The following is a 14,854-nucleotide window of genomic DNA, read 5'->3' as shown; positions in this document are numbered from 1 at the left end:
GTTACCCCACTGGGTGCAGGGTAGATAAGTTTGCAGGGAAAGTATTCCTGTATTTTAGCTGTTGAAAGCAGAAGTGTGTCTCCAAATATAATCCGATTGTTGTCCGCGTGCTCAGATAATTCATTGTTACATTCGTCACTTGGGAGAGAAAAAGGAACCTATAAGATAATAATCAGTAATAAATCTGTAAGTGTCGAGATCTCAGGTAAACAGATGAGATTTATGCCACGTCTACTACTAACACCTGCCGATGGCAGAGAACCGACACCAGATCTGATTTCTGCTAACCCACAGAGTATAGGTCAGAAAATGATCCGGCATCCACATATGATGATTTTGGGTCCGTCCGCTTACTGCGCAATTATAGGCCATACATATTACACAAATGTCGGCCCACCCTACCGACTGCACAGCTGATAAATGATGTGTTTGGGTTGTCCCTAACAGCTGATTTGGTGGGAGGGGGAGTATTGGTCACTGCTGCTAAAAACATTTTTAGTGATTTTTTTTTTTCTTTTTTAGAAATGTTCCCTTTTGCTGTAGGCTAATGTGGGGCGTGCACCCGTCTCCGATCAATAGTTACTGTAAGGGAGACTTGCACACGGCATTGATCACTGTAGAAATAGCCGCGAGAAGCTGGAAGTGCCAAGGAAATCCGTATTAAATTAGCTTCTCTGGATTGTTTTGCAGAAAATCAATCGGGCTCCTTCTGATGAAGAATGCTTCTTTGACCTCTTAAGTAAATTTCAGAGTAACCGGATGGATGATCAAAGATGTACGTTAGAAGAAAGTCAGAGCGGAGGACCGGAGCCGACAGCGACACCTGTGCCCGGACTGGACGACCGGATATGTGAGTCAGTAGCACAGCGCTGCCATTGTTCTGCCGGGCAAAAGTCACCATTAATGTTCTGTCATTAGGAAGACAAAAATGTTCTTCTAGATACGAGATGTTCTGTGAGTCGCCACAAAGCAGAGAAATCACCTGATTAAGACGGAGACTGAGTGAGGCAAAGACCTAAAGCCCAGCAGACGCCAGTTCTGTAGTCTAGAACCGTGCAACCTCTTATAAAAAAAATAAATGTTAGTAACTTGTGGTAAAATCTCAGGTTGCCGAGGCAAACTACTGCTCTGCACAAAGATACCCAAAAGTGATTTATACAAATAAAGCTTAAAGGGCATTTTACAAAGTGATGGCATAGGTTTAGGATAATGGGAGTCTGACTTCTGAGACCCCCAATGATCCCATGAATGAAGGTTGTGTAGAGCTACATAATCGTTATTGCCTTTCCGGTGGTCCTCCCGACACTTAGTTGTGCGTAGCACCATTCCCTTTAAGGGTAGCTGAACGCACAGGGGAGAACAAGTGATGAGTACGTATCGCTGCACCAGCACTGCAGCCCCTTCATTCATAGGAACACTGGGGGTCTCACAGGTCAGACTGCCATGATTATAACACGATATCTCATCACTTTGTAAGATGGAAATACACTTTTAATAAACGTATAAGGAAAATGATAAGAGCTTATCCACCTATACATATCTGCTTGTTGTCAGTGAATAGGTGCATTCTTACATCCAGAGGCTGAATGCACTTTGTCCGTCTCACCACTGCAGACAATCCTCTATGACCACTCTCCTGACGTATCACGCTCCAATCTGTCATGCTTACAGAGGATTGTCCGAAAACTACTGTACCCCTTCCCTGGGTATCTGGGTCTGCGTGGGATTCAGCTTTTAGATGCAGGCACAAATATTCATTTTTACTGACTGCAAACAGAGATCTTGAAAATAAAGTATATTGGTCCCTGAAAGTTTCCATTACACTAAGTGGCCACTCGCAGGTATATACACTCCTGAGGTGAGTGCCTGACCACGGCCACAGTCTCAGCACTCCTCAGTATTACATGGCAGCCTTTCTCCCGGTATACACAGGGTCCATGTGCTCAGATGCCGCTATGTGACAGCCGTTTGGGGTGTTCCGGCGATGTATTCGCACCAGCGGTGACTGTCACATCACAGCAGATCATTAGCTGACCGCAGAGACATGGCCGGATGTCTCTTCCCCACCAGCTCGCTCCTCTGTCGTGTCTGGGAACAAGGCAATTTAATCACTAAGAAACTGGACGCAGCGCGGGGCCCCCCGGCGGCAGAGACACGACCAGCTGGGACCTGCCACCGGCTGTCACATTCTGCTGCAATGACCAGGGTGTCACCGGGTCCCTCGGCCTCACAGAGGAAACAAACACTGGGGGTTAATAGAAAGTAGAAGTGCACTATTAACCCTTCAGCCACTAGCGGCAAACCAATTCACCCAATATTGGGGATCGGTTCTGTCATCTTTAGCCAAAAGTGGAACAATATATTACATTTCCTGGCCCAGCAATGGTTTTGTATCACTGTAAAGGGTAACTACACCTGCCAGTCTGGCTATTGTCATATGTGCCCATCACTCATCTATTTGTCCCCATTGTGTTAGCTTAACCCCTTAACTACCAAAACATGGCAGAGATGAACACCACGAAAGGAATACAGTGAAGTGTGACGCCAGAGGAGATGCAAAAGTAGCCGTCACACACCGGAGCCCTGCTGCCTTTGGGGGGTTCAAAGAACCCGTCATATAAGGCACCAGTAGTATTAACCCCATTTCTCGTTATAATCCCCATGCTTTTCAAGAGCCATAACTTTTTTTTTTTGGTCGTCATGACATCCTGTCGGTACCCTGCGATCACTATCAATCGCAGCATTGTGGGGGGTTACAAGGTGGTGTGACTGCAGCTTGCTATGATCGCAGAAGTTACGCTTGGATACTAGTGATGTAGCAGAGCCGGCGCCCGCGCAGTATGGAGTGGGTTCAGCTCCGTAGCCTGCACTGTCTCATTATGGTGCACGGGACTGAAGGGTTAATAGAAACAGGGACATTGCTTACATATTGGGGTTCAGCAGTTTAAAGTTAAGTCTCTGGCCAAAAATGACATTTTACTGATAGAATAGGGGAAAGGGACACTTCTCTGATGACCGGGCTTGTGCTCCTGATACACAGAGGATTTCCTGTTTGGGGAATGACCTGCGCTGCAGATTTACACACTGCAGCAAATCAATTTATGTTGTAGATTTCACCCTTTTCAATGCACAGGGGGTAAAATCTGCAGCAAATCCTCGTGCACATTTTGCAACAGGTTAGAGGGAAAATTTGTAGATGTGAACGTCCCTGTTGCAGCCAGGATCCTGGTAAATGGGACACCCAGTCTGGATGGTAGAAGACTGGGTAGCAGAGGCCAAGCACATGTAGAGATCTGAGAGATGTTATAGCGCCGCCTAAAGGATAGATTATCAGCACCATTGTGCTATTCCCATCATTATTCGCTTCCAATAATGTAAGGTTTCATGTTGTCACCTCAGTAGCGGATTATTAGAGGTTGTGCTGTAATGTGTGATTATACTGAAGTGACGGCATCTGAACATGTTAGCGCCGGTCACTGCCCGGCCGTACCACCAATACACAGCGGCGTAATGAGCTGTAATCACTGGTGTTATGTGTCACACATCGCCGTACCCAGCCGGGAGGAGGGCCTCTCCAATTATCCCCTTCACACGATCACTCAGCCATGGGGCGTCATTACGTGGGACAGGGGAAGTTTACATCACTCACAAAACTAATGAGAGGATATAGAAGAAGCGTGCAACAACCAGCGCATTGTACGGCCTGTACTGACACCGGGGGGCTAATGGCGGGCTCACATGACTCCAGCGCAGCCGCTAAATAGCTACACCACGTGCAGAATTATCAGGCAAATGCATATTTTGATCACATGATATTTTTTATACATGTTGTCCTACTCCAAGCTGCATAGGCTTGAGAGCCAACTACCAATTAAGTAAATCTGGTCATGTGCATCTCTGTAATGAGGAGAGGTGTTGACTAATGACATCAACACCCTATATAAGATGTGCTTAATTATTAGGCAACTTCCTTTCCTTTGGCAAAATGGGTCAGAAGAGAGATTTGACGGGCTCTGAAAAGTCCAAAATTGTGAGATGTCTTGCAGAGGGATGCAGCAGTCTTGAAATTTCCAAACTTTTGAAGCGTGATCACCGAACATTCAAGCGTTTCATGGCAAATAGCCAACAGGGTCGCAAGAAGTGTGATGGCCAAAAAAGGCGCAAAATACCTGTCCATGAATTGAGGAAAATCAAGCGTGAAGCTGCCAGGATGCCATTCACCACCAGTTTTACCATATTTCAGAGCTGCAACGTTACTGGAGTATCAAAAAGCACAAGGTGTGCGATACTCAGGGACATGGCCAAGGTAAGGAAGGCTGAAAAACGACCACCTTTGAACAAGAAACATAAGATAAAACGTCAAGAATGGGCCAAGAAATATCTTAAGACTGATTTTTCAAAGGTTTTATGGACTGATGAAATGAGAGTGACTCTTGATGGGCCAGAGGCTGGATCAGTAAAGGGCAGAGAGCTCCACTCCGACTCAGACGCCAGCAAGGTGGAGGTGGGGTACTGGTATGGGCTGGTATCATCAAAGATGAACTTGTGGGACCTTTTCGGGTTGAGGGTGGAGTGAAGCTCAACTCCCACACCTACTGCCTGTTTCTGGAAGACAACTTCTTCAAGCAGTGGTACAGGAAAAAGTCAGTATCGTTCAAGAAAAACATGATTTTCATGCAGGACAATGCGCCATCACATGCATCCAACTACTCCACAGCGTGGCTGGCCAGTAAAGGTCTAAAAGAAGAAAAAATAATGACATGGCCCCCTTGTTCACCTCATCTGAACCCCATAAAGAACCTGTGGTCCATCATAAAATGTGAGATCTACAGGGAGGGAAAACAGTACACCTCTCGGAACAGTGTCTGGGAGGCTGTGGTGGCTGCTGCTCGCAATGTTGATCGAAAACAGATCAAGCAACTGACAATCTATGGATGGAAGGCTGCTGAGTGTCATCATAAAGAAAGGTGGCTATATTGATCATTAATTTTTTCGGTTTTTGTTTTTGCATGTCAGAAATGTTTATTTCTATATTTTGTGCACGGATATTGGTTTACCTGGTGAAAATAAACAAGTGAGATGGGCTTATATTTGGTTTTTATTAAGTTGCCTAATAATTCTGCACAGTAATAGTTACCTGCACAAACAGATATCCTCCTAAGATAGCCAAATCTAAAAAAAAACACACTCCAACTTCCAAAAATATTAAGCTTGAGTCTTTTGGGTTGATTGAGAACATAGTTGTTGATCAATAATAAAAATAATCCTATAAAATACAACTTGCCTAATAATTGTGCACACAATGTACATGCAGGGCGATCAGCCAGACCCCCGTGCACAGTACGATTGTTCTGCACGCATAGAATATAATGTTATCGGCAGCACAGCTCCTGTTTACACAGGTCAATGTGCTGCCGAGAGCGATGATTTTTACGCTTGTTGGTTGCCGACCTGTTTACACAGCCTGATTATAGGGAACGAGCCTTACTACAAACTCTCATTCCCTAATTATCAGCCCGGCTAAATCTAAATGACTTCTACAAATATGACGCCACATTCTTCCAACACTCCTGTAGTGAAGATACTAAAGGCCTGCCCCACATCTAAATACTAATCCCCCATAGCACAGGACTCTGCAGCACTGAACCCAGGTAACCCCTTATTCCTTTACCTTTCCAGCTGCTTCATCATTAATGGCCTCACCTCAGACAGAAGAGTTTTTTGACCTGATAGCCAGCTCACAGAGCAGACGTCTGGACGACCAGCGGGCGAGTGTGGGCAATCTGCCCGGGCTACGATTAACGCACAATAACATGGGACACCTGAGAGTAGAAGGAGACCAACACGAGCCCGGGGACGACTTCTTCAACATGCTGATGAAATGCCAGGTGGGTGTCTGGAAAACAACTTGGTACTGGGTGGTTTACTGAAAGTCAGCAGCCATTGAACATGCACTATATGGAGAGAAGTATGTGCCCCCCCTCACATTACTCTCCAGAAATTTTCTGATCTCCCATCCTGAATCCATAGACATAATATGGAGTTGCCCCTCTGCAGAAATAACGCCTCCCGCTCTTATGGGAAGGATTTCTACAAGATTGTGGAGGCGTCTCTTGAACTTTTTGCCCCTATTAAAAGAAGAGCATTTGTGGGGGGGGGAAGTCGGGCTCACAATCTCTGCTCTTGTATGGGGCCGGGATCCGGACTCTGTGCGGCCGCTCAGGTTCTCCCCTCCATGTCAGTATGGACCTTACGCACTGGATGCAGTCATGGGGAACAGAAAAGGGTCTTCCCCAAACTGTTCCCACAAAGCTGGAAGCTACAATTGTCCACAATGTCTTGTGCTGAGACATTACGATTTGCCTTCACTGGGACTAAGGGGCCGAGGCCGCCCCCTGATAACAGCCCATAGCAGCATCCTCCTAAATGAAAACTTGAATCCAGTAATTAAAACGTGTCTGATACTTTTCTCCTATATTACATAGATTCCAATGGGACAGCGCCCCCTCGTGGCCACACTCATTTGTTATAGGTCGTTCTCTCTGCACAGATTTTTCCATTGCCATCTAATGATCAGGTTCCAGCATTCTGGGAATGTGTGTGAAACCCTTAGATTATTGCCCAGGGAGGATCATTTTCCTGTCGGTGGTGGATCCAGAGCACACGCAGGTTTTCATTATTGCGCTTCACTAGAGACTGGAGATGCTGTAATTGAGGAGTATATAACGTCCATAGAGAGGAGTGACTGCATGTCCGGACCTCTGTGTGATTGTACGAGAATTAAGTTATCATGATCATTACTGTAAATCATAGATTCTGCCATCAGCCTCTGTCGCATCACCGATTCCTGTCGGACTGAGAACACGACTGTTGCTTTAATAAAAATTCAGAATAAGAAATAGTCATAATAGCAATCCTGCTGATACAGCGCCATTCCTATCTATAGGTCGTGTCTGGTACTGCAGCGTGACTGGTGAGAACATGCAATACCAGACACGACCCCTGAACAAGCTTTGTTGTTTTTTTAAATCCTGAATAAACTATAAAATCCTCACAGAAAATTGTGAAAATGCACGAAGCTCTTGCTTGCTCGACCAGAAGACCCCTTGAAATACCCAATGCATAGTTGTCACTGGTCCTGAAGTTCCCAGGATAGTCCCCGTTTTTTAAGGTCAATCCTGACAAGGGAAGATTTAAAGAAGGGGTAAGAGTAGAGCAAAAAGATTTGCAGAACCCTGGTCTAGTGGCTCAGACGCCGGCAGCCCCATCCCTGCCGGCAGCCCCATCCCTGCCGGCAGCCCCATCCCTGCCGGCAGCCCCATCCCTGCCGGCAGCCCCATCCCTGCCGGCAGCCCCGATGCCTCTTCTGATTAGTAGACCCCCCACATCATTACACTCCAGCATGAAACATCCCATTACGCTGGGCAACTAATCAGAAGAGGCACCGGGATGCCCGCAGGTAGGAGGTTCGCCGTACAATGGTCTGGCAAATACCCCTTTTACACTGTGCAGAGATTTCTCTTACCGTAATCCAGACACAGTGGGGCAGATTTACTTGGTGACATGTGGAGTCTTACAAGAAAGCACAATTATTAATGATTTACACTACAATATTGGCACGAGCCTCAGTAGGTTTCTAAGCAGATAGAAACGTGTTTAATCACGTCAGGGCATCTTCTGCCCACCAAGGCAGTTTACTTATAATATTGTGAGATGTTCAGTATCAGAAATCTCCATGCTGCACCCAAGGGCACTGATCATGCTCTTGAGCCTTGTCATTCTGCAGATGATCATAGTTCATGAAATGTTTTATATTTCCTTTCTCCGTTCACATTTTGATCTTCACCTTTTTCTGTAGTCTTCACGGATAGATGACCAAAGATGCACCCCGCCGGACCCCACGCCCAGAGGACCCACAATGCCAGACGAAGACTTCTTCAGCCTCATCCAGAGAGTCCAGGCCAAGAGGATGGATGAACAGCGAGTAGATATCGGGTCCAGCCAAGAAGACAGTGAACATCATAGTAATCAACGGAGCCCAAACAACAGCTAAGTGTTAGCTCTTCTGCCCAGAGAAAAACCTGCCTTTAGGACGTGAGCCCCTGAGGATGCGACTCCATGTAGTATCTGACAGCAGAGAACAACAACTTTACAATTAGAAACCCGTGTATTTGCATAGCTGAGGTGCATCGTTACCGTATGTGACATATCCAAGTGTCTTCGGACAATTAGTAAATGACAAGGACCTTCCATTTTTCTAGGACTTTATTTGTAGTAGGTGGCACCGGGCAGAATCTGCCAAAAGCAGGAAAAGTAGTAACAGAGGCGCGGATTTAGGATGGACGATATTTACAGCACATGTAGACTTCTGTGCAAGTGTCACAGATGGGGGTAGTCGCAGACAAGACCCCCAACAGGAGTCTAAAGGGAGATGATGGTGTTACTACTGTACGTGTAAGCGGGTAAGAATCACAGCAAGGGTTACTCCGGACCAGGTCACAAGGGCCTTATTCACTAAATGGCAATAATTACATTTTGTAGATTTCTTTTTTTGTAATAAGTTCTTTTTTAAAGGACAAGCAAAACTGTACGTGACGTCCATAAGGAACGAGAGCGTACAACCTAGAACGCGTGCGTGTCGGACCTGGCAGGGACCAGGTTAACAGGTACTGCTGTGAGCGTTCTAGCAATAATACACCAGGCAGCTGGCAGGCGCTGACCTAGATTTACTGCCCTTCACTGAATGAGGCCTAGAGCTCGCAAGCTACAAACTGCCAGCACGCTGGAGCAATCTGTCTATTCACAGCGCTAGGAAGTCAGGCCTGAGGGGGCTCAGCTAGGCCGTCTCTTATGCCCCCCAGCGCAAAAGGTACAACTGGACCCAGAAGTAGGGGGGAAATAAATCAAAGATGTGCTTTTTATTAACAGGGTATTACAGGAATGTTCAACTCAAAGTGTTCAAAACCTCTGCTTTCTCACAGTGAATGGAAACATTCCAGTTTATGGCAGGAGGCTGAAAACCTTTGTGTCTCCACTCCTAACCGGCTGAGGCCATATTCCCCGCTCCACGAAGGGACCAATATCTAATCAGTATCTACTTTACTAGGTCGGCATTAAGCGTAAATCGTGAATATTTAGATGAAGCATTTTTGTTGCCGCTTTACTCTCTTGATTTTTAGCATCCTATTTATTATTCAGAGCCTTCCTTCATGTAAGGAAATGTCCACATGCCCAATAGTGTGTATACAGTTCAGGACTATTCTGTCCCCGTTCACATGAATGGATTCTGTACTGGAGTATTTATTGTTTTTTGATCCGGATCAAAAAGTGTAGTGTGATAAACTTTTCGTCCATACGCTCCACCCCCCCCTCCCAAAAAAAAAAAAATTAATAAACAACCGAGTCAGGTTTGTTTTCTTTTAACATTGCAGTCTTTAGGAAACCGATCATAAGGAATGGTCATCAGTTATCGCCTGTTAACGCATCCGTATGGCTGGGGTGCTGGAGGTGATCAACGACAGAAGAAAAAAAACGGATGCAAAATGGAAACCAAACCGTTCTTCCAATTTTTGCTCAATTTGTAACAGATCCAGTTTTTTTTTTTTTTATCCATTACAGATGACAACGGGACACAGAAAATAAAGGGGTCAGGATCGGGGCTGACACATTGTAGCAAATTATAAAGGCCAGTATGAATAGTCCAAAGCATTCACACACGGTATATAGAGTGTGCATTTTCTGTATGTTAGCACAGGTTTGTTAAGTAAAGGGTAAAATCTGCAAATTTCCAGTGGATTGTGGGCCATCTTTATTGTTATGTGGATGATTTCAGGTTGTAGCTATTGCAGCAATCCCTCAGCTGGGAGAAGTAGTGGGGCTTAGACAGGGTTCCTGCATAAACAAATGTTCCTATTCACTTACAAAGCAGAGCGAGTCTTGCTTATGGCACCTCCAGTGCTCAGCTGATTGCGGGTGTGCCCCTAACCGTGGACAGCGCCGTATATTGTGCAGTGGCTGAGAATGGTACTGCAAGCCATACATCGATCACCCTATATCACAGGGCTCCTCGCCTATCAGACATTTATGGACAATCCCATCCAATAACAGAAAACCCCTATAACGTGCACTGAAGAGTTTTGTCATATAAGCGGTGACTGGCTATAGAGACGTCCGCCAGCCTTAGCATTCAATCATTATAGTAATGCCATGAGGTCGCAATTCTCCAGTTATAACCATATAATATTCAGTCCATTACCATACAAGTATCACATTCATTTATTACATCATGGGATGGATTTAGAGTTGAGCAAAAATCTTTCCGGATCTGGGTCGTGTGATAGAAAAGTCTGTTCCTTCTACCAGACTAGGAATATATATTCTTCCAAGGTCCTGGTGTATACAGCACAGAACCATCCTATATACAGGGCAACATCCTCAGTAATTTCCCCATCTCCAGGAGTGCACTAACGTTTGGGTCTAACACATTAACATTTACTGATTGGTAGTAATACAGCAGAATATTCCAGGTTGGGCAACTAGGCAGCACCTTTCTATACATGAAGCATTAGATGTTGGCCATCCAAACGAATGGCTGTTAGAGAGGAGGAGCGTCCCAAGTGGAGAACCGCTCTCTAGAATGTCCATATAATAGAGACAAAAGCCTTTTAATAGACCTCAATGTGTCCAGGTTACAGAGGATTGTCCTCGCGGAGCAGGACAGTTGCAGAGGCAACCACTGGACGCCTGGCAGGTATCATGCATGCACCATAGTTTAATAGGATGTGTGCACGATATCCCACCCGGTATTAGATGGTGGCCTCTGCAATTGTGGCATTCAGCGGCGTCTCTTATCTCTCCATGTGGGATTGAGAGGCCCAGCACCATCTCTTTATGGTCGACGAGATATCACTATATTAGGACAAGCACAGTAAGACGTAAGCTGTCACCTACTGGGCCAGGCAATCAGTACAGAAGGTGGCCACATGTCCCACACACCTCTGTCTATGGTACAAGACCAAACAGCGCAACGCAGGAGACAGATTGCAATAAACCAGCCTCTGCTACATGACATGGGGGGCGGGAGGGGAGCACTCAGTCCAAAACTGGAAGTAGGCGCTGGACTCGAAATCCAGCGGAAATGCCACATACTTGAATGTAATAAAGCTATTTATTTTCCAATGTGCATTTGCAGAGTTTTGGTTTTTTCAAAGTTTGGTTTGTAACAAGAATTAAATAATATACGGTACTTGACTTTTTCCTGACATTTGCCAAATATCTAAAGACTTTGTTCTTTCGTGCTTAATAAAACATTTTGTGGTCTAATGGCGTGGACTGTGTGCTTTATGTCTGAGGGCTTACGCCACACTCTTATACGTGCAACTGACCATGAGACAGCGCCAAAACATAACACTGCTGGCGCTCTACCAGGGTGCGGATGCTGCGTCTCCCGTTATCTGCTTTCTGCACCAGTTCTACATGGTCTAGCACTGGATTATTTATTACCCACAATGCCATTTGTTGTGAGAAAAGCACCAGGCCTTTATAAATGCTGGTTTAGTATCTGCCATCACTACCTCTTGTGGTCGGTGTTCCAGGCTGAGTGCTCTAACTGTAAAGAACCCTTTCCATCCACCTGTAATGAATGCCCCCTGGTCCTGGTAAGGAATATATCATGTGCCAGTCATTTGTATTAGCCACACATATATTATACATGGAAATCAGATGGCTACATGAACCATGAATTGCGGACATTTCGGGGCTACTCACCTGGAGCTCAGTGGTGCACTCGGTTCTGGATATTTTTATACACATATGCAGTCTTGAGATGAATATACAAAAAAATTGCCATAAACTGCAAGACTAAAAGTAGAACATGCATCCAGCAGCTGAAAAAGCCCACAACATACTGCCAGTTTTACCTTGTGCCTCTGCTCATTGCCCCCAGGGGGCACCACAGTCACGCTCCTTCACTGGACTCCCTTAGATACTTAAAATCTCCCAAATATTTTATACACTTTATCTTCCACTATAACAGAGACGAACTATGGAAGCTGCACACGGCCAGGCAATGGCTGCCTAACCATAGCGCTGTCTGTGAAGTGGTGCAAACCTACACAGACTGTCATTAACCGGCACAGTCCCTGTATCTACAGATCAGATTACAGTGGCTTTGTTCTCTGCGTCCTGCGTTAATCACTAAAACACAGTTCTGGTTCTGACTTACTCCATGAAGCTTTGGGGCCGCAGAAAGGTCAGGAGGCGGGAAGCTCAGACAGCAAAGTCCATTACAGACCTGGTACTACTCAAACCTCAGACCCACTAGGAACTGGGGACCACTACACAAAGGACTTGGGGGGCTCTGCACCCACTACATAGCAGGGACAGGAATCGAAGTCCCTATACCCACTAAACATCAGAGAAGAGTCAGCCGTTTACCTGCTAGATAATAATTTTTATTTCTATAGCGCTAACATATTCCGCAGCACTTTGGGGACTTGTACAGACAATAAAAGACATTACAGAATAACAATAATCACACAAATCAATAGATACCAGGAGGAGTGAGGACCCTGCTCGCGAGCTTACAATCTATGAGGAAAGACAGGTGGATGGTAACATTGCTTCGGTGTTTGGTGGCTGTGTTGCCCCCCTGAGATTGGCTGGGTGCTGCACCCGCCAGGTACTGAGGGGGGGGGGGGGGCTGAGGGCGCCACACCCACTAGACGCCAGGGACTAGTGGGGGGAGGGCGCCACACCCACTAGACGCCAGGGACTAGGAGGCACCACACCCACTAGACGCCAGGGACTAGGAGGCACCACACCCACTAGACGCCAGGGACTAGTGGGGGAGCACCACACCCACTAGACGCCAGGAACTAGTGGGTGCGCCACGCCCACTAGATGCCAGGCATTTGTGGGGGGTGGCACCACACCCACTAGACGCCAGGGACTAGGAGGTGCTACACCCACTAGACGCCAGGGACTCGTGGGGGGTGGCGCCACACCCACTAGTTGCAGGAACTGGTGGGGGGCCACACCCACTAGATGCCAGGGATTTGTGGGGGGTGGCACCACACCCACTAGACGCCAGGGACTAGTGGGGGGGCGCCACACCCACTAGATGCCAGGCATTTGTGGGGTGTGGCACCATACCCACTAGACGCCAGAAACTAGTGGGGGGGCCCACACGAACTAGATGCCAGGCATTTGTGGGGGGTGGCACCACACCCACTAGACGCCAGGGACTAGTGGGGTGGGGCGCCACACCCACTAGACGCCAGGGACTAGGAGGCGCTACACCCACTAGACGCCAGGGACTAGGAGGCGCTACACCCACTAGACGCCAGGGACTAGGAGGCGCTACACCCACTAGACGCCAGGGACTAGGAGGCGCTACACCCACTAGACGCCAGGGACTAGGAGGCGCTACACCCACTAGACGCCAGGGACTAGGAGGCGCTACATTCAGGAAACAACAGAGATTGACGGAAATTACTTTTAGTAAATAGAAAACGCCCATAAAATAGAACCTTCATTGATGATCAGTAAAAGCTTCTCCTTCTGGAGCATCTTGGCTACAACACCAAATATATACACTGCTCAAAAAAATAAAGGGAACACTCAAATAACACACCCTAGATCTGAATGAATGAAATATTCTCATTGAATACTTTGTTCTGTACAAAGTTGAATGTGCTGACAACAAAATCACACAAAAATCATCAATGGAAATCAAAGTTATTAACCAATGGAGGCCTGGATTTGGAGTCATCCCCAAAATTAAAGTGGAAAAAAACACATTACAGGCTGATCCAACTTTGATGTAATGTCCGTAAAACAAGTCAAAATGAGGCTCAGTATTGTGTGTGGCCTCCACGTGCCTGTATGACCTCCCTACAACGCCTGGGCATGCTCCTGATGAGGTTGCGGATGGTCTCCCGTGGGATCTCCAAACAAGACCTGGACTAAAGCATCCGCCAACTCCTGGACAGTCTGTGGTGCAACGTGACGTTGGTGGATGGAGCGAGACATGATGTCCCAGATGTGCTCAATCGGATTCAGGTCTGGGGAACGGGCGGCCAGTCCATAGCTTCAATGCCTTCATCTTGCAGGAACTGCTGACAAACTCCAGCCACATGAGGTCTGGCACTGTCCTGCATTAGGAGGAACCCAGGGCCAACCGCACCAGCATATGGTCTCACAAGGAGTCTGAGGATCTCATCTCGGTACCTAATGGCAGTCAGGCTACCTCTGGAGAGCACATGGAGGGCTGTGCGGCCCTCCAAAGAAATTCCACCCCACACCATTACTGACTCACTGCCAAACCTTTCATGCTGAAGGATGTTGCAGGCAGCAGATCGCTCTCCACGGCGTCTCCAGACTCTGTCACGTCTGTCACATGTGCTCAGTGTGAACCTGCTTTCATCTGTGAAGAGCACAGGACTCCAGTGGCGACTTTGCCAATCCTGGTGTTCTGTGGCAAAAGCGTCCTGCACGGTGTTGGCTGTGAGCACAACCCCCATCTGTGGACGTCGGGCCCTCATACCATCCTCATGGAGTTGGTTTCTAACAGTTTGTGCAGACACATGCACATTTGTGGCCTGCTGGAGGTCATTTTGCAGGGCTCTGGCAGTGCTCCTCCTGTTCCTCCTCGCACAAAGGCAGAGGTAGCGGTCCTGCTGCTGGGTTGTTGCCCTCCTACGGCTCCCTCCACGTCTCCTGGTGTACAGGCCTGTCTCCTGGTAGCGCCTCCAGCCTCTGGACACTACGCTGACAGACACAGCAAACCTTCTTGCCACAGCTCGCATTGATGTGCCATCCTGGATGAGCTGCACTACCTGAGCAACTTCTGTGG

General features: G+C 47.1%; 2 protein-coding genes across 11 annotated transcripts in view; one reads left to right on the top strand and one right to left on the bottom strand.

Moving 5' to 3' along the window:
* GPSM1 (G protein signaling modulator 1) overlaps nt 1–11,322 on the top strand; it is a 242,000-nt gene extending 230,678 nt beyond the window's left edge. For all 10 annotated transcript variants that reach the window (XM_073640123.1, XM_073640119.1, XM_073640120.1 and 7 more), the window contains 3 exons: nt 691–850; nt 5,680–5,888; nt 7,859–11,322. In XM_073640123.1, coding sequence (XP_073496224.1) covers nt 691–850; nt 5,680–5,888; nt 7,859–8,053 — 564 coding nt within the window. In that variant the 3' untranslated portion in view covers nt 8,054–11,322. The remainder of the gene's footprint in view (nt 1–690; nt 851–5,679; nt 5,889–7,858) is intronic.
* CARD9 (caspase recruitment domain family member 9) overlaps nt 1–14,854 on the bottom strand; it is a 173,761-nt gene that overhangs the window by 99,729 nt on the left and 59,178 nt on the right. The gene's annotated exons all lie outside the window — the stretch shown is intronic.

The sequence above is a fragment of the Phyllobates terribilis genome, unplaced genomic scaffold (genome assembly GCF_046119375.1).
Source record: "Phyllobates terribilis strain yellow unplaced genomic scaffold, ASM4611937v1 Scaffold_7__3_contigs__length_470593459, whole genome shotgun sequence".
Classification (NCBI taxonomy): Eukaryota; Metazoa; Chordata; class Amphibia; order Anura; family Dendrobatidae; genus Phyllobates; species Phyllobates terribilis.
This window is presented reverse-complemented; position numbering and strand designations above follow the sequence as displayed.